Raw genomic sequence first — 22,522 nt, 5'->3', positions numbered from 1 at the left:
CCCATCAACCTCCACTTTAAATATACTCAATGAATTGGCCTCCACATTTGTCTGTGGCAATGAATTCCACAGATTCCACTTTCCTCTGGCCAAAGAAATTCCTCCTCATCTCTGTTCTAATGTTTACAACTGTGTATCTATTTCCATTTGAGTTTTAATTTGGATTCATCAAGCATTGTTGTCTCTTTTATATAAAATATCTTGTAGTTTAAGAGCAACACACACTAAATGCTGGAGGAACTCAGCAGGCCAGACAGCATCTATGGAAAAGACTAAACAGTTGACATTTTGGGCCAAGACCCGTCATCAGGACTGGAGAGAAAAGATGAGAAGTCAGAGTAAGAAGGTGAGGGGAGGGGAGGAAGAAATATGAGGTGCAGGTGATAGGTGAAACTTGGAGAGGGGGAGGGGTGAAGTAAAGAGCTGAGAAGTTGATTGGTGAAAGAGACAAAGGGCTGGAGAAAGGGGGATCTGATAGAGGGTAGGAAGCCATGGAAGAAAAAGAAGGGGGAAGGGGCACCAGAGGGAGGTGAAGGGCAGGTAAGGAGATGAGATGAGGGGGGGAAATGGAAATGGGGGAATAGTGAAGGGTGGGGTGGTGGGAATTACCGGAAGTTTGAGAAATCGATGTTCGTACCATCAGGTTGGAGGCTACCCAGACGGAGTATAAAGTGTTGCTCCTCCGACCTGAGAGTGGCCATATCACAGCTTTAGAGGAGGCGATGGACGGACAGCTGAGAATGTAGGCCTCCTTCCTTCGCACTAGTCAATGTAGGCAAGGCCGACTCTGAATGTCCATTTCTGTGATAACACTCAGGGGTCTAAGTCATACACACCTCTGCTCTGGGAAGATTATTCCTACCTCGACCTGGTCCCTATTAATATAGAGCACAGGAACACGCACTTTGGTCCACAGTGTTGGTCCTGACTAATGAAATTGGTAATCTATTACCCAACCGAACTAATCACCTCTGCCTACACAATGTCTATAATTCTTACCTAACCTTGCACAATGAAAAGACCGGAACGTGGGAAGATTGTGTCACTGACTTTGAGTTCGATGTGGCATTGTGTGGGAATTGACTTTGCTTCCCTTAAGCAATATTTTGATGCCTCCCAGTGTTCTGGCAGCACGACAGTGTGGCAGTCTGGAAGAAGTTTTGCACGTTCCCCTTGTGACTGAGCGGGCTTCTTCCTGTTGCTCTGGTTTCCTCCCACAGCCCAAAGTCATGCGGGTTAGGGTGACTGAGTTGTGGACGTGCAGTGTTTGCACCGCAAGTGTGTGGGCACATCGGGCTGCCCTCAACACAAACCTCAGTCTGCGTTGGTCATTGACGCCAATGACACATGTCACTGCACGTTCAACGTACGTCTGACAAATGAAGCTCATCATCTGCCTGCCTCTATTTCCTGCACAGTCACGTGCCAGGCTAGTGTGTAGGAAATAGAAAGATATAACATTGTGCAGGATTAGAGCTCCATGAATTCTGAAACAGCACCAAGTTGTTAATGCTGTGTGCTGTGACATTTTTAGCCTCGTGACAACAGCAGCCCACTCTGTGGGTTCCATGAAACTTCAGCTTTAGCATGGTAGATTACCAATTTGTTCATGGAATGAACAATGTACAGCCTCCTTACCTGGAAGGAGAACAGTTTAAACTCTTGTCATCTAATTCCTTAGCATAGTGAAACGCTTTGGTAGTTTACATTTTTCTTCCCCCTCTCTCCCCCTCCCCCTCCCCCCTTCTCTTCCCCCTCTCCCACCCTGCCCCCATTTAAATAGTAGCTGAGATTTCAGTGTTCTTCGGTAATCAAATAACAGTACTGTAAACAGTAATCAAAATGTAATACTTAAATTATATTTCCTGCTTCTGCTTTTCTGTCAGAATGAAGCATGAATGTGTTTCCACCAGAGGAACTGCCCTATCATTCATACGCTTTCACCCACCTCAACTCTGAACTGATTTCACAACCCGGAAAGAGGCAGGGAAAGGGGGATCATGGTTGGGAAAAGGGAGAGGGGAGGGAGCAAGAAGCACCTGAGGGACATTCTGTAATGATCAATAAACCAACTGTTTGGAATCAAATGACCTTGCCTGGTGTCTCAGGGCTGGGTGTGTCTGCACCCTTGTCACCCCCACCACTGGCACCACTTCTCTGCCACCTCTCCCACACCCCTCCAGCTGCGATCCACTCTTGCCATTCCCAACATCATTTTACTCCTGGCAGATTTACAAACTCGCTCTCCGCTCCACATTGACAAATACAGTACTGTGCAAAAGTCTTAGGCACCCTATCTATAGACATGTGCCTAAGACTTTTGCACAGTACAGTGATGTATATGTACTTTACTTTAAGCTTGAATAAATAATCTGCTATTAGTTTGTAATGGTTGTAGTGTTTGATAGGTGTAAACATATTTCATTTATCTATAACACGAGATTCTGCAGATGCAGGAAATTTAAAAGCAATGCACACAAAATGCTGGAGGATCTCGGCAGGTAAGGTCGCATCTATGGAAGTGAATAAACAGTCAACGTTTCCAGCTGAGACCCTTCTTCAGGACTAGAAAGGAAGGGGAAGTTGCCAGAATAAAACATTTGGGGGGAGGGTGATAGGTGAAACCAGGTGGGTGGGAATGGTAAAGGGCTGGAGAGGAAGGAATCTGATACAAGACGAGAGGGAAGAAAGAGGGGCACCAGGGGAAAGAGAGGAGGAGATAGGCAAGGGGAAGATGTAAGAGCCCTGTGTGCGGAATAGAAGCAGAGGGAAGGGGAGGGGGAAAATTAATGGAAGGAGAAATTCATATCCATGGCATCAGTTTGAAAACCCCTAACCAAGATGGAATATGAGGTGTTTTTCTGCACACTGAGAACGGTCTCATTGCTGCAGGAGAGGGGTCTGTGGACTGACATGTCAGATTGGGAATGGGCATAGGAATTAAAATGGTTGGCCACAGGGAAATTCCACTTTTGGCAGATGGAGTGGAGGCGCTCAGCACAACGATCCCCCGGCTTATATCGGCTCTCACCAATGTAGAGGAGGCTGCATCGGGAACACCGATACAATAGACGACCGCAGCAGATTCACAGGTGAAGTGTTGCTTCACCGGGAAGGACTGTTTGGGGCTCTGAGTGGAGTTGAGGGAGGAGGTGACTGTCTAATTATTGGTCATTAGAATTGGTGGTGCTAGAGAAGGTGCAGTAATGGTTTACGTTATGCGGCAAGAATGCGTATCTTAGTAACAATGGAGTTTGAGGAGCTTTGCTGCTGGTGATTTCTTGGCCTCGTTTGGTGTGGCGTGGTGTGAGACTCCGTTGGTCAGGGTCATCTGTGGATGTTGCATCCTAGCTGTCCAGATTCACAAGTCTGGGCTGCACAATGTGGAGAGCAAGGTATTGCCCATGTAGCAAGCTCCCCCTCCCCAACCACATGATTAACCCAAAGAAATGCCAGAGAGCGATACAGTTTGGCACCAGCCTCGCAGGAGCTGCCAGTCAGCATTTAATTCAATGTAGGACTGCCTTAAGGACTCCAGCTCCAGATTTTTCCCTCGGGGTTTACTCACAAAGCCTTCCCCATGAGTGGGTACAGCCACAAGCTAGGTGCGGTTTGTGATCAGAGTTTTCCTTCTGCTGGATGAGCTGTTAGCCACAGCTGACAAGCCCCATTGCCTGAAGCAGCTGGTTTTAAGGTGCCAGTAACCCAGCTTTGCCCCTTCTCCTGTCAGAAGAAACTTTGCTGCCGGGCTTGGTAGTTAAAGCCACAGGTGAAGGCCAGGGGCTGGACTTGGTTGTCAAAGTTCAATATACATTTATTACCAAAGAATGTATAAATTATACACCTTGGAATTTGCCTGCTTGTAGGCAGCCACAGAAACAAGAAACCCGAATTTCTGTGTTCCTCGTCTCTGTTCTCAACACTTGGGCTTCCAGTCTATCTGTGTCAGTGTTTAAATTGTCCGAATGCCAGATAGTACCATCTTCTAGGACCTGTATGCCGACTCCCCGATACGCTTGGCCACCAAGCCCGATGTCGTTCTCGATCTCACTGAATCAGCTCGGCACTTAGCCAACCTCACACCCGGGTTTGGTGGACAGGCATCGAAAGTTTTTTTCATCGTCTCCTCTGCAGGTCGCTCACTGCGTCTCTAGCAGTCATACAGATCCTGCCTGCAACGTATTGCACCTCACAATGCCCAGCACCACTCATTTCCCGAACCAGCCCTGCCTCCGCCTGCCTCCTCACTGTCTGCTTCAGAAAAGATGTTATCAGTAATGTTTTCAGTCGAATCTCTTGCCAGTAAGCTGTCGCTTATCTTTGATAGCGTCATCTTAAACCGGTGCACGGCATTGGAAGCATTTAATAGGTCATGGGAGCTTATCCCCTTTAACACCCCCAGGAATAACAACCTGAAGGAACCATTTGGATGATACAGTTGAGGTTTTTTGCAGAAATGGAGACCATAGAACAGCAAAAGAGTTCTTAATGGTAAACTTTCTTCCTCAAGTTCAAGTTTTCAATTACACTATTACTTTTTTTATATTAAATATATAAACTTCTATATAAAATTTTATATTGACTTCATAATATAAACTCTTGTTCAATTGCTGAATAATTCCGTCTCATTAATGGTATTACACATCACGATCTCAAAACGTTTAGCTAACAGTCTATTCTCAGGCAGGAAATAATGTGACTGCTTTGCACCTTGGTCCCGGAGGAATGCTGCTTCATTTACCTGTGTACATATGCATGGTTGAATGACAATCAAACCTGAACTTCAAGAAGAAAGATTATCATTAATTTTTTTTTGCTTTTTAATGGTCTCCATTTCGACAAAAAAATCCACAGCTGTATCATCCAAATGAGGGCAAAAGATCTCTAGCACTAAAGCTCAATTGTTACTAAGACACACGTTCTCTCTGCATCACGTAAGCCATTACTGCAGCCTCTCTAGTACCACCAATTCTAATGAACAGCCATTAGACATCTTAATAAGCAGTCGCTTCAGAAATTGAATACGCCCTTGCTGAGATCTCTTCACACTGGGAGCAGAAAACATTGACCTGATTATCACCTCTAGAGACAGAAGTTCGCATGGGAAAAAAATTACACGATAAATAAAAAAATAAAACTTATGTAAGCACAGTACGAATTAGTAGGTCTTACAGATAGAAGTGGTTTTACTCTTGAAAGAGCCTGCACGCCAACTGCTCATGAATTATTTAGCACCTTTGTTCATGGGTCAAATTTCATATCGAATCTATGTGAAATTTTTCAGATTAAACAGGAACAGCAGCTAATTCTGATCTACTATCAGCAAACACATTCTGGTCCTAGTTTCTTAAAGATAAACATTAGTTTTATTTGTCACAAACATCCATTGACATGCTTCATTTGTGTCAGCAGTCCGATGACACTCTGGGGGCAGCCCGCAAATGTCGCCACTCTTCTGGCGCCAAGTTAGCATGCCCACAACTTACTAACCCTAACCCGTACATCTTTGGAACGTAGGAGGAAACCTGAGCACCCAGAAGAAGCTCACAAGGGGAAAATGTGCAAACTCCTAACAGACAGCGGCGGGAATTGAAATCCAATTGACACTGTAAAGCGTTACACTTGCCTCTGTGGCACCCAAGGTTTTTAAGTCTGTGTTTTCTAGACTGGAAAGAAGGGATCAGGCCATCTTCTACACCACATGTTTATATAGGGGCACTAGTCTGCTGGAAGGTTTGGACTTTTACCGTGTGTCAATGAGAAGTAATCACTACCTGAACCTTGCTGAGAAAGGACTTGCATGTTGTGCTCTTCTACAATTATTTCCTGTACTAACGAGGTTTTGTAACAGAGACACACGATGTCAATGTCAGCGATTACTTGCCATCACTTGCTTTTAACATAGAACAGCACAGTATAGGCCCTTTGGCCCTCAATCCAGGATCATTCGAACCCTTACCCCCTACATATCCCTCCATTTTTAAAAAATCAGCCATGAGTTTTGTAAATGCCCCTAATGTATCCACCTCTACTACCACCCCTGGCAGGATGTTCCATGCACCCACCACTCTCTGTGTGAAGAATCTACCTCTGACATCCTCCCTCTCTATACATTCCTCCAGTCACCTTAAAATGCTGCCCTCACGTATTAGCTGTTTCTGCCCTGGAAATGTCTCTGGTTGTCCACCCGATCTGTGCCTCATTGATTTGCTTAAGGGATGAGAAGCTTGCCTTTGACTTTTACTTCTACCTTTTTGCAACTCAGAAGAGAAGGATCATATTGTTTAAAATCTCATATTTGAAATGCAGCAGAAGCAATATATTTGGTGATCCCCATGGAGGCGGTGAAAGTGATACAGCAGCTCTAAACTGCTCTCACAACGACACTACGGTATCATAGCGGTTAGCACAATGCTATCTGTACGGAGCTTATACTTTCTCCCCGCAACCTTGTGGGTTTTCTCCCATATCCCAAAGATGTTTGGGTCAGAGCTAGTGAGTTGTAGCTGGAAGTGTGGTGATATCTGCGGGCTGCCCCCAGTGCACCCTCGCTGGCATTTAACTGAATGTTTCAACGTACGTGTGACAAATAAAGCTACTCTAGTGATCAGGGTTGTATATGGTGACATGGATGTTCTTTGATAATAAATTTACTTTGAACTTTGAAGTTGGGTTGTAAGTCCCAGTGCTGCCTCTGTGGAGCTGCACATTGTCCCAGCGACCATGGATTCTCCTCTGGTACTTTGTACTGTAGTGGCTATCTGAGAGAAAATGGGGTACAGGGGTGTGAGATCAAGATAAAGATTAGCTTTATTTATCACGTGGACATCAAAACATACAGTGAAAGGCATTGTTGGCGTCAACAACAAACACAGTCTGAGGGTGTGCTGAGGGCAGCCAGCAAGTGTCGTCACACTTCCGGTACCAGCATAGCAATTCCGGAACTCACTAACTCTAACCTGAATGTCTCTGGGATGTGGGAGTTAGCACTGTAGTGTGGTGGTTAGCGCAATCACTTTACCGCACCAGTTGGGGTTCAATTCCCGCTGCTGTCCGTCAGGAGTTAGTAACTTCTCCAGTTTCCTTCCACGTTTCAAAGATGTGTGGTTAGGGGTTGTAAGCTATGAGCTTCCCCTGGCTCATCCTTGGACTGTTTTGGTCATCGACACAAATAAGCCATTTCACTGTGTTCGGGCTTCAGATTTTTTGAATCATTGGGCTCTTCCAGGGAAGGTGAACCTGTCCAGAAGAGAGGATCCACACCTGAACTGGAGAGGGACTAATATCCTAGTAGGAAGGTTTGCTAATGCTGCATAGGGCAGTAAGGGGGTGGTTTAAACTAGAGATCCAAGGGATGGGTTCCAGAGCACCAGAACAGATAAGGAGGTGTGGAGAAAGATGTTGTTAAACCTACGTACAAAGTCAGGAATTAAAAGGTTGAGCACGGTGGGGCTAATGTTCTGAGCTGCATATATTTCAAAGAAAGTATTGTAGGAAAACCAGTGAGATCAACATGAATTATGACATTATAGCCATTAGTGAGACTTAGTGCTGGAGAGGCAGCTCAATACTCTGGGGTTCTGTTCTTTCAGATGCGATAGAGCAGGAGGAATGTGGGGGGGGTGGTTGGAATTACTAGTCAGGGAAAATGTCACAGCAGTGCTCAGTCAGGATAGACTGGAGAACTCGTCTAATCATGCTTCATGGGTAGAAGACATGAGGTTGCTCCAGCAGACGAGGTGAAGGAGAATCCTAAGGGCTTCTTCGAATATATTAAGAGCAAAAGGTTAGCAAGGGACAAAACTGGCCCTCTAGAAGATCAGACGTAGAACCAAAGGAGATGGGAATGGTCTTAAATGGATTTTTTGCAAGGCAGTGGACAAGGTTGACAAGAAGGTTCAGCAGTTTGGTGTTCAAGGTGAGGTAGTAACTTGGATTAGATATTCATTTTGCACCCTTCCTGCAGCCAAAGCGTGGTTGTAGTTGGATGCCTCCCTGACTGGAGGCATATGACTAGTGATGTACCGCAGGGATTGGCCGCCTCACGCCTGATATGGAAATACCAATGCTCTTGTATAGGAAAGCCCACAAAAAGTAGTGGATACTCATTTTCTGAATTACCTCCAATAACCGGGCATCAAACACTCAACGTGCTCGCTGTCAGGAAAATTTTGCACGCAGGCAAGCCTCCACATGGGAGCAACTCTCCTTTCCTACACATTTTCTGAATTACTTCCAGTAGTGGATGAGGCCCAGTCCATCACGGGTCAAACCCTCCCCACCATTGAGCACATCTACACGGAGTGCTGTCACTGGAAAACAGCGTCCATCATCACTGACCCCCACCACCACCCAAGTCATGCTCTCTTCTCACTGCTGCCATCAGGACCCCCACCACCGGGTTCAGGAACAGTTATTACTCCTCAACCATCAGGCTCTTGAACCCAAAGAGGTAACTTCACTCGCCCCATCACTGAACTGTTCCAACAACGTACAGGCACTTTCAAGGACTCTTCATCTCATGTTCTCTGTATTTATTCTTTATTTATTTATTATTATTTTTTTCTCTTTTTTTTTTGTATTTCTACAGTTTTGTTGCTTTTTGCACATTGATTATTTGCCTGTCCTGTTGGGTACAGTCTTTCATTGATCCTATTGTGCTTCTTTCATTTACTGTGAATGCCCGTGAGAAAATGAATCTCAGAGTTGTATATGGTGACGTATGTACTTTGACCATAAATTTACTTTGAACTTTGAGTTTTAAATATTAACTTCATTCCATACATTTTAATTTCATCGTAAATCAACAAAGAGAAGCATTCAGTTTGCACTAGGTCATAAAAGTAACATTGTGGAGAAGCTGTGGGGAAAAGTCCAACTTCCAGCCCTATTGATAGTCTGTCCACGATGCTGGTTCCAGGGCCAGACAGCAAGCTGCAATCTTATCCTGTCATCTCATATATTTTACAAATCTGAATGTTTATTCCCCTCTGGCTACAATCGTCTTCATCCAGACACGTGGTTTTGACATGTCGGTGCCTAACTGGCAGGCAGCACACACTCTTTAATTTAAAAAAAACAATGAGCTCTATTCAGTGTAGTTCACAATGGATAGAAACCTTCGTCTTGTGATAGAGGCATACTGGGCAGGTGCTGCTGCTTTTGGGAAATTCCACAGGTCCGCAGAGAATCCAGTGCAGTATCTTTCATTGCTGTTGGCTGTAGGACCGGCAACTCTTGAAGCAGCAGTGCTCTGGAAGTAGGAATTGAGAGCAGGGACGCAGGATAGGCAGTGTATTCTGTCTGGTGGTCGGTGGCCGGTGATGTTCCGCAGGGATCTGGTCTGGGAAACTGCTCTTGGTGATTTTTGTATAAGAATAAGGAAGGGTGGGTTATTAAGCTTGCAGATGACATGAGGGTCGGCGGTGTTGTAGATTATGCGGAGGATTGTAGTCGGGTGCAGTGGGACATTGACAGCATGCAGAGCTTGGGCTGAGAAGCGGCAGATGGAGTTCGGTCCAGAAAAGTGTGAAGTGCTTCATTTTGAAGGCAGTGTATGGGGTTAATGGCAGAATTCTTGGCAATGTGGAGGGACAGAGGGATCTTGGGGTCCATGTCCATAGATCCCTTGAAGTTGCCAGGCAAGCTGATAGTGTCGTTATGAAGACTTGTGATGTTTTGGCCTTTGAGTGTGAGCTCTGTAAAGCAATGGTTAGGCCACATTTGGAGTAATCCATTCAGTTCTGGTCACCTTGTTATAGGAAGGATGTCGAAACTTTAGAAAGATTGAAAGCTTTCATGGATAGTGTGACCCTGTACAGTGTCAGCAGGTTCAATTTCCTGAAGCTGTCTTAACGGGTTTATACATTTTCCCTGTAACTTGTGGGCTGCTCCTCGGACTATGTTGGGGGTTGATGGAAATGATGCATATCACTGTATGTTTCGAGTACATATGACAAGTAAAGCTAATCTTTATCTTCTCTTTAACACTGGAATGCCCATGGAAACATGGGCAGTGAATACTCAAAAGTGTAAGATCCTTGTAAGCTATGCTAGCATGTTGCAACCCCCTCTGATTGTACCTGGCACTCTGCTCTCAACATCACAGTTTTCCAAAGGTTTGCTCATTCCATGTGTACTCATTTCTATGATACGCTGCCATGTGCTATGAGTTGACGAGCTCTCCAGAGTAACTAATGTAAGTAACTAATTATCTTCAGGCACTGAGAAACTGATTTTCAGGGTGGAAACTACTATGCCAGTAATCAGTTTGTTTCTGCCCTAGAGACCTTTTAAAGCTTTTCATACATTTCCCAGGCTGTGTTCCTGCTCCTCTTCAGAAACATAATGAACTTGAAATTTGCAAGAGTTCATTATTGTAGATGCTTCATACTTGTTCCTTCACAATAGCAGCCCATCCAGCCCCTTTCTCTGCCACGATGTGACTAATATTAAGACACTTGTCAAAAGCATTTTTTAAACAAGTAACTTGAAGCTTTTTTCTAGAGATTTGCACCATTGGGCACATGAACTGCATCGTTCAGATCAGTGAGGATTGTGCTGGGCCGCCTGCTGACACTTCTGGTGTCAACATGACACATGCACACAACTCACTAACCCTAACCTGTAGGTCTTTGGAATATGGGAGGAAGCCATATCGCTGGAAGATTGTGAGGAGATTCGACAGAGGTATACAAATTATGAGGGGTATAGATAGGGTAAATGCAAGCAGGCTTTTCCCACTGAGGTTGGGTGGGACAACAACCGGGGGTCATAGGTTAAGGGTGAAAGGTGAAAAGTTTAAGGGGAACTTTGAGATGTTTCTGTTCACCCGTTCCTCTTGTTCTTCTTGGCCGTGCAATGGTATTGGATCAGGATGAACAATAACTACATTTCCAAGTCAGGATGAAATACTTTATTAAGTCCAGGACCAGAGGGCACAGCCTCAGATTAGAGGGTTAACCGTTTAGAACAGAGATGAGGAGGAATGCCTTCAGCCAGTGGATGGTGAATCTATGGAATTCATTGTTACAGACAACAGTGTTGACTGTACCAATGACGCCTTCCTGGCGCTCTAAACAACTTTTATGCACACAACACAATGCCAGCCACAATAGCTATTCCTCTCTCCCCCCCCCCCCCCCCCCCACCACCACCACCCCACCACCCCAGGTAAGCTGAGCCAGACAACGTCCCAGGCCGAGTACTCAGGGAGTGTTCAAACCACCTCACGGACTTCTTCAACACTTCACTCATCCAGGCTGCTGTCCCCACATGCTTCAAACCAGCCACCATCATCCCTGTACCAAAGAACTCTGCACCTTCAGAACTAAATGGCTACCACCTGCTGGCACTGATGCCAATCATCGTGAAGTGCTTTGAACAGCTGGTAATGGCTCATATCAGAAACTCCATCCCTGCCACATGGGACACTCACCAGTATACTGACTGACAGAACTGTTCTACAATAGATGCCACAGCATCTGTTGTGCACCCGGACCTGACACACCTAGAAAACAAGGACATTTGTGTCAGAATGCTGTTTCTGGATTTCACTTTGGCATTCAACACTATTGTCCCACAGACCTTGGTGAACAAACTCCTTCTCTTCGGTTTAAATAGACCATTGTGCAACTGGGTGTGGGCTTCCTAACCAACAGATTTCAGATAGTCCAGATACATAACTGCCTCTCCATCCGCAACGTCCTCCAAACGCCCCCCCCCCCCCCCCCCCCAAGGGCTGTGTGCTGAGCCTTTTGCTGTACACTCTGCTGACGTAGGACAGCACGGCCAAACACCCGAGTAATCTCATTGACAACTTCGCTGATGACAGAACAGTGGTGGGGCTCATCACCAACAGCGATGAAGCGGCCTACAGAGAGGAGGTGGAAGAGCTCAAGGCCTTAATGTTAAGAAGACAAGGAGGTGGTTATTGACTTCAGGAGAACCCATGCCCCTCACAACCCCCCTCCACTTTGCATTGGTGGCATAGCAGCGGAAACAGCATGCAGTTTCAAATTCCTGGGAGTGCAGATCACACACGACCCCTCCTGGTCCCAAAACACATCCTACGTAGTCAAGAAAGCTCACCAATGTCTCCACTTCTGAGGAGACTGAAGAGAGTTGGACTTTTTGCATCATTCTACAGACCTGCAGCAGACATTGTCCTACGTCACTGCTCGGTGTGGAAGATGCGCTGCGGCAGGCAGGAAGACTCCTCAACAGGTAGTCAAAAATGCCCAACGCATCACTGACACCAGCCGACCTGCCATCAAGGACATAGATGCGGAAAGTCAAGTTCATTGTCATTTAACTATTACATTTATACCACCAGATGAGACGATGTGTCTTCAGGCCAGGGTGTCAAGCACAGTAGTATACATAACACACTTAAAAAACCAATAGCTTAGGAAAGTAAGAACTAAATCCTCAAACAAATGCACATAAATAAACTGCATGAATAAAATATTGTAGAGTACAGTTCAAATTATCCAGTGAAACTCGAATGCGATGTGGCAGGGAGTTCAGAAGCCTAATGGCCTGAGGGAAGAAGCTGTTTCCTATCCTGACCATTCTTGTCTTTATGAATCGGAGTCTCCTACGAGATGGTAGAAAGTTGAAGAGGATGCTGGATGGGTGGGTGAGCTGTATCCTTGATAGTACTTAATACCAGTCCTTGATAAATATGCTGGATAAAGGCCAATAACATCATGAAGGATCCCACCCACTTTGCTCATGGACTGTTTGTTCTATTCCCTCAGGGAGGAGGATATTTAGCAGCCATGCCAGAACCACCCGACTCAAACCTGACTTAGATTCTTGATAACACAGGGTGTGAAAGGTTATTAAAGAGAAGGTAGGAGACTGGGATTGAGAGGGAATGGATCAGCCACGATCAATGGCGGAACAGACTCAATGGACTGAATGGCCTAATTGTGTTCCTGTGTCTTATGGTCTAAAAATAATTGCTTTCCCCAAGCAGTAAGGATGATCAGCACCTCCACCCACTAACTCCACCACTACTTTATTATTTCCTGTCAGTCACTTTACATACAGCCTAGCATCGCTTATTGGACGTACAATCTATATAAGCAATCTTATGTATTTATATTTATTGTGTTCTTTATCTTTTGTGTTTTTTCCTGTGCTACATCGAATCCAGAGTAACGATTATTTCATTCTACTTTACACTTGTGTACTGGAAATGACATTAAATCTTAAATCTTGAACTAAATCATTGTATATATTTAAAGCAGAGGTTGATAGGTTTTTGATTAGTCAGGGTGTCAAAGAGGGAAGGGGGCAGGAGATTGGGGTTGAGAGGGAAAATAAATCAACCATGACCACAGGACAGAGTAGACATGATGGGCTGAATGGCCTATTTCTGCTCCTTTGTCTTATTTCTTTCTTGGACGAAATAAACATTTGGCCTTACATAAAGGTACAATAATGTGTCAGATGCTGCATTGAAATGTACTGGAATGTTGACTCAAATTTATGTGAATTCAGGTTTTTTTTTGTTTATGGAGAAAGATATTTGGGATTTTGTTCCTTCATCATCGTGGGGTTTGAAACATGACTTCCAAGAAAGTTATATAATTGTATATGAAATCTTAATTCTTGCTCTCTGTTGAAGAAATTGCAGCCAATTTTCAATACCACATGTACAATGTGTCATCATTGTTTCTTGTAGGGAGAAATTGAAATTCTTCTTTGAACTCTGGAACATAAATGAAAGGAAGGAACTAATAGACTGGCTGACGGTGAATAAATAAGATTAATTTTTATTCATTTTTGAGTCAATAAACTGATAAGGTATGTTCTTCCCCTCTTGTATTTCCTTGTGAGGGAAGCTTGAGGTTCTATAAACAGCTGATGGGACAGTTGCCTAATATTGTCTGTAAATGTGGATGTGATATTTCAGATGTTTTCTACCTGCGTTGAAGTTATTTATATTCTTCATGTAAATCCTAGATATCAAAACAGTGAAGAATGTTAAACTGGTTTCTGTTCTTCCATCGGGAGGAACCAGTTTTACTTACAGCTCATTTTTAACTCACTCTGTCATTTTTTGCTTTAATTTGCTCACTTGATTGTCCATTTTGGGCAGCGTGTAGAAGAATTTTCAGATGTCCGTCAGTAATCTCAGCGGCTGTATCACTTGGCCCTCGTCCTCTATAGTACAACTTTGACATTTTAACACTCCATCCACTTCAGAAAGATATTGTAATTACTGACAAGCTGGAAAAGACTTTAACCTTCGAAGCAGGGAACACTGTTCGGCACTGAATTCTGCACCTTTGTTTTAAGACACAAACTAGAATCTCCCTGCTAAGCTTTTTTTCCTGAATGGTATGTTGAACTGAGCAGACTTCTACTGATTTTTTTTTAAATATATGTATATATGGCATCGTGCTTCCAGTATTGAGGATCACACAATGTGCTAAAGCAATATGGAGACTATTTTTAAATGGAAAGTTTGCTTAATTAATTCTGTATTTTGTTAATGAAGCACTCTTTTGCGGTTACAGGGGCGAAACACAGTGTCCACCTAAAATAGAGTATATGTAATATCAGTGTGGAATTGAAACAATATGCAGAAGTTCATAATTAATGCGATATTTTGTAAGCCAAGCCAAATAAATTAAAATGTATTTTCTTTGTGTCCTTATTTTCCTGGATGAACCTCGCTCGCACTGTGTATTTTTCTGATTCCAGAAGGCAGAAACTGACGCCTGTGATACATTTATTCTGTGCTGCTATTTCTCAAGTTTTTCCAATGAAATGGGCGAACTGTTTAACTTTGTACACCCCTGCAGCCAGTCCTGAACTCACCGTGCAGCCTACTCAAAGAAAATTACGAGCCACTTTGTGTTTATTGCCTGCTCTACTGGAGGAAGCTACATAATTTATAATGCTGTTTAAAAAGTGACCAATATACTCCAATAAAATAGAAATGAGTTGCTGCCACAGGATCCCTAAGACATAGGAGCAGAATTAGGCCATTGGGTCCATTGAGTCTGTTCTGCCATTCCATTGTGGCAGATGTATCATCCCTCTCAACCGCATTCTCATACCTTTTTCCCATAAACTTAGACACCCTTACCATGTGAGAACTTATCAACCTCCACTTTAAATATACCCAATGACTTGGCCTCTGCGGCCATCTGTGCCAATGAATCCCAGAGATTCACCACCCTCTGGCTAAAGAAATTCCTCCCCATCTCTATTCTAAATTGAAGTAGTTTCAGTGGAAAACATTTGAAATCAATGAACACAATGGACCCAAATGGACAGTGGTTGTTGAAATCTTTTGAATAAAAAGAGTAATCTTCCTTGATCATTTGTTACTCATGAGGAGATGCTTTCTTGGTAATGAGTTTGAGCCTTACTAATTTTGGCCGTTTTGGGAGTTCCCGTTTAAAAAGGAACGGGCAGGCTCTCAATTGTATGAGCTTCTCCCTGCTTCATATACTATTCTGTCTCTACAGCATCACAACAGTGTAGCGGTTAGCGCAACGTTTTTCGGCACCGACGTAGAAATCTACAGCAGATTACAGGCCCTTCAGCCCACAACATTGTGCCGACCATGTAGAAGCTGCCTAGAATTACCCTACTGCTTAGCCCTCTATTTTTCTAAGCTCTATGTACCTATCTAAGAGTCTCTTAAAAGACCTATTGTGTCCGCCTCCACCACCGTTGCTGGCGGTGCGTTCCATTTCACGTCTGTAGGGAGTTTGTACCTTCTTCTCATGATTGAAGGGGTTTCCTCTAGTTTTCCCCAGACATTGCAGGACGTACGGGATTGTAAGTTTTATGTTGGCGCTGGATACGAGGCAACGCTTGTGGGCTGCCGTCAGCTCACCCTCAGACTCGGCTGGTCATTAACACAATGACACATTTCATTGTTTGTTTCAATGTGGGGGTTGTTCATCATGTCCGACGATGACAAGTAACGTGGGAGAGTTTTTAAGATGGAAAAGCGGTTGCACTGGGGCAGTTCCACTCTGACGACCTCAGAAGTCCTGGGCCAATGATATAAACAGGCGTCACAAACTGTGGCCTTCCTTGTTTGCGATGGGTGACCATTCCATCTTCTGTGGCTTGTCCCTCTCCACGGAGTGTTGCTGTGCCTCCTTCCGAGCTGTTGGATCTCACTGTACATCTCATCCCCGCTCAGTCCACTAGCGCTGAGTTCACGTGCTCAGGCAGGCACGTCCCTATCGCGCCGGGCGGTCAGCCAGTGGCTTCGTTTCCCGGTATGTGTCAACGTACATGTGACAAATGAAGCTAATCTTCTCTGTAATCTCTTCTCCAGTTGTTTGAAGATGCTCGACCAAATTGCTTCTGCTTTGCAGCTTATTCCAGAGGCTCGATCTGATGTTGAAAATGGCCTTAAATGGTATCATTTGGAAAAGAGCAGAGTGTTCTCTCGTGGCATGAAATTCCCAGTGATTAATTACAAAATGAGTGCAATTTGGCTATTGGATTTGTCACCATAACAACTGTAGCTGTGCTGCAGAAAATTCTTTCTGCCACTATTGACGCTTTTCCAGCTGGAGACAGAAACAGCTCAGGTCCCCAGTAGTTGACACTAAATCTAGTTGCGGGCCACCGAAACTTCTCTTCCATTCTGGTCACCGCATTATAGGAAGGATGTGGAAGCTTTAGAGAGGGTGCAGAGGAGATTTACCAGGATGCTGCCAGGATTAGAGAGCATGTCTTCTTGTGAGGAAAGGTTGAGTGAGCTAGGATTTTTGTTCTTTGGAACGAAGGAGGATAAGAAGTAACTTGATGGAAGTGTTCCAGTTGATAAGACGCATAGATCAATTGGACAGCCAGAGACTTTTTCCCAGAGTGGAAATGGCTAATACAGGAGAACAGAATTTTAAAGTGATTGGAGGTGGGGGATATCTGAAGCAGGTTATTTTACACAGAAGGTGATGGGTGAGTAGCAAGTGCTGTGAGGAGTGTTGGTAGAGGCAGATACGTTAAGGACGTTTAAGAAAATCTTAGGCACATGGATGATTAAAAACGGAGGACTGTGGGGGAGGGCAGGCTCAGATTGATCTCAGTGAAGGTTAAAAGGTCAGCACAACATTGTGGGCTGAAGGGCCTGTACTGTGCTGTAGTGTTCTATGCTCTGTTATCTATTCAAATCTCTGTCGGGTTCAAATTCCGCAATGGAAATGGGTTTGGGAAAGTGGGCTGCTGCCTAAGGCTCGTGCCGTGCTGGTTTGTTGCAGTCTGAGCAGATCGTTCGTTCTGATTCAGGGTCTCGACCCGGACTCTCCTACCATAGGAAACATCCTCTCCACATCCACTCTATCAAGACCTTTCACAATCCAATAGGTTTCGATAAGGTCATGCCCCATTCTTCTGAATTCTAGTAAATACAGGCCTTGAGCCAACAAATGTTCTTGTTATGATAAGCCTTTCACTCCCAGAACAATTTTCGTGAACCTCCTTTGAACTCTCTCCAATATCAGCACGTCCTTTCTAAGATAAGGGGCTCAAAACTGCTCACAATACTCCAAGTGAGGCCTCACCAGTGCTTCATAAAGTCTCAACATTACATCCTTGCTTTTATATTCTAGTCCTCTGGAAATGAATGCCAACAGCACATCTTCCTTCTTCACCACCAACTTGACCTGTAAATTAACCTTTTGGGAACTCTGTACAAGGACTCCCAAGTCCCTTTGCACCTCAGACTTCTGAATTTTCTCTCCATTTAGAAAATAGTCCATTTTATTTCTTCTACCAAAATGCATGCCATACACTTCCTGACACTGTATTCCATCTGCCACTTCTTTACCCATTCTCCTAATCTGTATAAATCCTTCTGTAGCTTCTCTATTTCCTCAAAACTACCTACCCCTCCACCTATCTGTGTAACATCTGCCAACTTGGCCACAAAACCATCAATTCCATCATCCAAGTCATTAGCATGTAATGTTAAGAAGAAGTGGTCCAAACACAGACCCCTGTGGAGCATCACTAGCCACTGGCAGCAAACCAGAAAAGGCTCCCTTCATTCCCACTCTTTGCCGCCTGCTAATCAGCTACTGATTTATCCATGCTAGTATATTTCCTGTAATACCATGAGCTATTAACTTGTTAAACAGCCTCCTGTGTGGCAATTTGTCAAAGGCCTTCTGAAAATCCAAGTACACAACATCCACCAATTCTCTTTTGTCTATCCAGCTTGTTACTCCTACAGGCAAGGGAAACCACGCTGACTATGGTCTGTTATATCATGTGCCTCCAAGTACCCCGAAAATGCATTCTTAGCAATCAACTCCAACATCTTCCCACCCGCTGAGGTCAGACTAACTGGCCTATAATTTCCTTCCTTCTGCCTCTTTCCCTTCTTCCCAGAGTGACGTTTGAAGTTTGCCAGTCCACTGGAACTATGCCAGAATCGATTGAATTTTTGAAAGGTCATTACTAATGCCTCCGCAGTCTCTTCAGCCACCTTTTTCAAACCCTGGAGTGTTTACCATCTAGTCTACGTGACTTACCTACCTTCAATCCTTTCAGTTTCCCAAGAAACTTCTCCCTGGTGATGGCAACTTCACACGCTTCATGCCCCCAGGCACCTAGAACTTCCGGCATACTGTTACTGTCTTCCACAGTGAGAACTGATGCAAAATAAATATTCGGTTCATCTGCCATCTCCTCACCCCCATTACTACCTCACCAGCATTATTTTCCAGCAGTTCAATATGTACTATATACCCTCTCTTGGGGTTTTACGTTGGCTTTGACTTCTCTTGTTAGCCATAGTTGTGTCATCTTGCCTTTTGAATTACACCTAGAAATTCTGCTCTGCCGTCATCCCTGCCAGTGTTCTTTTCTAATCAATTCCGGCCAACTCCTCTCTCATGCTTCTGTAATTCCCTTCACCCCACTGTAATACTGACGCATTTGACTTTAGCTTCTCCTTCTCAACTTTCAGGGTGAATTCAATCATATTATGATCACTGGCTCCCAAGGGTTACTTTACATTAAGCTCTCTAACCAATTCCAGTTCATTGCACAACACCCAATCCAAAATAGCTGATCCCTAGTGGGCTCAACCATGAGCTACTCTAAACAGCCATCTCACAGGTATTCTGGAAAATCCCCCTTTTGAAATCCCGCACCAGCGTTATTTTCCCAATCTGCCTACATACTGAAATCCCCTATAACCATTGTAATATTGATCTTTTGGCATGCAATTTCTATCTCCTATTGTAATTTGTACACCACAACCTTACTATTGTTTGGAGCTCTGTATACAACTCCCATCAGTGTCTTTTAACCCTTGCATTTCCTTGGCTCTACCCACAACAATTCAACACCTATGTCACCTTTCTAATGATCTGATTTCAACTTTTTTTTAAACATCTAAGCTACACCACCCCTTGGCCTACCTGCCTGTTAAGCTCCCAGCTGTAATCTTCTTTCAGCCATGATTCAGTAATACCCACAACAACATATATGGAATAAAGTGTAAAAGCGATTGAAGAAGTGCAGTACAGGTAAATGCTGATTGGAAGGTCATAACGTAGATTTTGAGGTCAAGAGTTTATCTTAAGATACAAGAGGTCTGTTGAAGAATCTGATGGACTAGAAGCTGTCCTCGTGCCTGGTGATGCATGCTTCCAGGCTTTTATATCTAAGAAAGGATCTGCTGACGTTGGAGAGAGTCTAGAGGAGGTTTAGGAGAATATTTGTGGAAATGAAAGGGTGAGGAGTGTTTGATGGCTGTGAGCCTGTTACTCACTGGAGTTTAGTAAAATGAGGGGGAATCTCATTGAAACCTATCAAATATTGGAAGATCTAGCAGAGTGGATGTGGAGAGGATATTTCCAATACTGGATGAGTCTAGGACCAAAAGGCACTGTAGGCGAATCCCTTTAGAACAGAGATGAGGAGTGTTAACACTACAGAAAAAGCACAGTGCAGGTAAACAATAAAATGCAAGATCATAATGAGATAGATTGTGAGGCCAAGGGTCCATCTTTATCATACAAGAGGTCCATTCTACAGTGGGATAGAAGCTGTACTTGAGCCTATTGGTATGAGCTTTCAGACTTTTGTACTTTCTGCCTGATGAGAGAGGGGAGAAGAGACAGTTTCTCCAGAGTCAGTGGGGTCTTCGAATATGTTAGCTGTTGTACTGAGTGCAGACAGGGTCCATTGAGGGGAGTCTGATTCCTATGATTTGCTAGGCTGTGTATAGAGGGTACGGACCCTGTATATGCCCAGTCTTATTACCCCTCTGAATGGCAGTTTCACCCTCCTGTCTTGCTGACCTGGGAGCTTCGGCCCCCAGACTTGCCAGTCACAGGCTTCTGATCACAGGACACGCCAACCTTGGGGGTCACCGCCCTCGTCGTTGGGTCCACAGACCTCTGGCTCCTTCTCCCAAGTCTTCATTTACTGCCCCTGACCTATTACTCCCTTCATCCTTGTCTCCACCTCCTAACTTGCCCCCAACTTCCACACTGTCACAAAAACCATCCCTACAAACCTAAAAAAACTAGGTCTGGGCCACAAAGCTGACGGAATCACAGCTTGGTGTCAGCTTGAAAAAGAAGGTGCCCATGGGGTTCTGCTACTCACCCATAAAAAAGTAATTTGCCCACTCAGGTCTAAGATGAAATTATGGTTGGGATGCAATGTTTGAAAATTCTCCTGGCCTACGAGCAGTCTGTTTGCTCATTTGGAAACTTGTGTGAAAGTTGTAATCAACTGAATCAGTTTATTTTCCGGAAGGCAAGTGCCCCAGAGTATTTTAAATGCCCACCTCCTAATACCCTCTGGGCAAATAAGGTTAAAATAGTTACTTGAAATACTAACCAAAACCACTGAGACTGAGTGAGGGACTTGACACTATATGATATGCTTCCGAAAAAATGAGCTGCAAGTCAAGATAAAGCCGGCTGGTGTTATAGTGGTATCATTGCCAGACTTCGACTCAAAAGGTCTCAGGTTCGAATCCAGCAGCTCCTTGCACGCTTTCCATCTGATCTGGGTTGAGCGTCGAGCTAGTAACTCAACCTCATAAAAAACTGACAAATGCTAAAGAAATGGCAAGGTTGCTACCCAATGCACTACAAGGCACAGAGAGGAACAACAAGTCGAGAAAAGGTATGTTTGATTCTTTATTATGAAACTAGCAAAGACGAGCGATTAAAATTAGCATAATTAGCGAAATAAGTGATCAGCAAAAACTATCCAACCTCTGCTCAGTCTCTATCTCTAACTAAGCTAACGGCATAAAGGATGAATACGTGACTATATCCATTTATTTCTACCACGCCAAACCCACGTGACAAGTTACCATAACCCATATTAAAATGCACAACACAAAATACAACACAGGCCAACAGAAAACAGAGACATGACCCTTTCAAAAGGATTGGCTCTCGGCCCGTGATCAAAGGAACTTAATAAAGGCGGTCGCAAAGTTAGGTCAGTTGAACCAAATGATTTAATTGGATCGTTGAATGTAACTTTGAATCCATGCACATGCTTTGACATAATGGATAAATGTGAGAATTTGGTGTTCCAGCGAGCAGGCTTTAATCTGTGTTAATGAGCGGGTTAAACTGCAGATGGGTACAGACTCGGGCAGCTCCATTACAGGCACAACCTTCCCCACACACAAAATGCTGGAGGAAGTCAGCAGGACAGGCAGCATCAATGGAAATGAGTAAACAGTCGACGTTTCAGGCCGAGACCCTTCATCAGGACATCTTCAAGAGCCGGAGCCTCAGGAAGCCAGCATCCATCATTAAAGACCTTTGCTTCACTACCATTGGGGAGGAGGTACAGAGGCTTGAAAACCCACAGTCAACGATTCACAAACAGCCCCTCTCCCGTCAGGTTCCTGAGTGGTCCATGAACACTACCTTATGCTCTCTTTTTGCATTATTTATTTTTTGATATTTGTTATTGTTACCTATATTTTTTTTAATGTATTATGCTGTACCAAACAACCAATTTCACAACATACGAGGGTGATTGATAAGTTCGTGGCCCAGGGTAGAAGGCGTCCATTTTAGAAAACCCAGCACATTTATTTTTCCTGTATTTACACACTTGGTCCAGCGGTCGTGGAGTTACGGATTTTTCTTTGTAGTAGAAGTCGCCATTTTGGACCTCCAGAAGTGGTCCACAGCATGGGGTGATTGATAAGTTTGTAGCCTACGGTATAAGGAGATGGGTTATTAACTTCAAACTTTCTGCATTTTCACTCAGAGTTGAACTGCACGTGCATGTATAACTCATCTCCTTCTACCTTGGGCCATGAAATCAATCACCCCTGCTGTGGACCACTTCTACAAAGAAGGGAATCCATCTGTATGCTCCATGACCGCTGGACTAAGTGTGTAAATGTAGGAGGGGACTATGTTGAAACATAAATGTGCTAGGATTCTAAAATTGACTTCTTCTACCTTAGGCCACAAACTTATGAATCACCCCTCGTAAGTCAGTGAATATAAACCTGACTCTGATTCGCTTTTCCTTA

At 44.2% G+C, this 22,522-nt stretch overlaps 1 protein-coding gene across 1 annotated transcript in view; it reads left to right on the top strand.

Annotated features, from left to right (window-relative positions):
* Positions 1-14,635, top strand: part of msh3 (mutS homolog 3 (E. coli)) — a 258,875-nt gene extending 244,240 nt beyond the window's left edge. Inside the window, exon 24 of the mRNA XM_059969397.1 lies at positions 13,694-14,635. Within this exon, the coding sequence (XP_059825380.1) occupies positions 13,694-13,775 (82 nt within the window). The 3' untranslated portion in view covers positions 13,776-14,635. The remainder of the gene's footprint in view (positions 1-13,693) is intronic.
* The last annotated feature ends 7,887 nt before the right edge of the window (positions 14,636-22,522 follow it).

Source organism: Hypanus sabinus, chromosome 5 (assembly GCF_030144855.1).
Source record: "Hypanus sabinus isolate sHypSab1 chromosome 5, sHypSab1.hap1, whole genome shotgun sequence".
NCBI lineage: Eukaryota > Metazoa > Chordata > Chondrichthyes > Myliobatiformes > Dasyatidae > Hypanus > Hypanus sabinus.
Note: the sequence above shows the minus strand (reverse complement) of the source record. Positions and strands in the feature narration are given on the sequence as shown.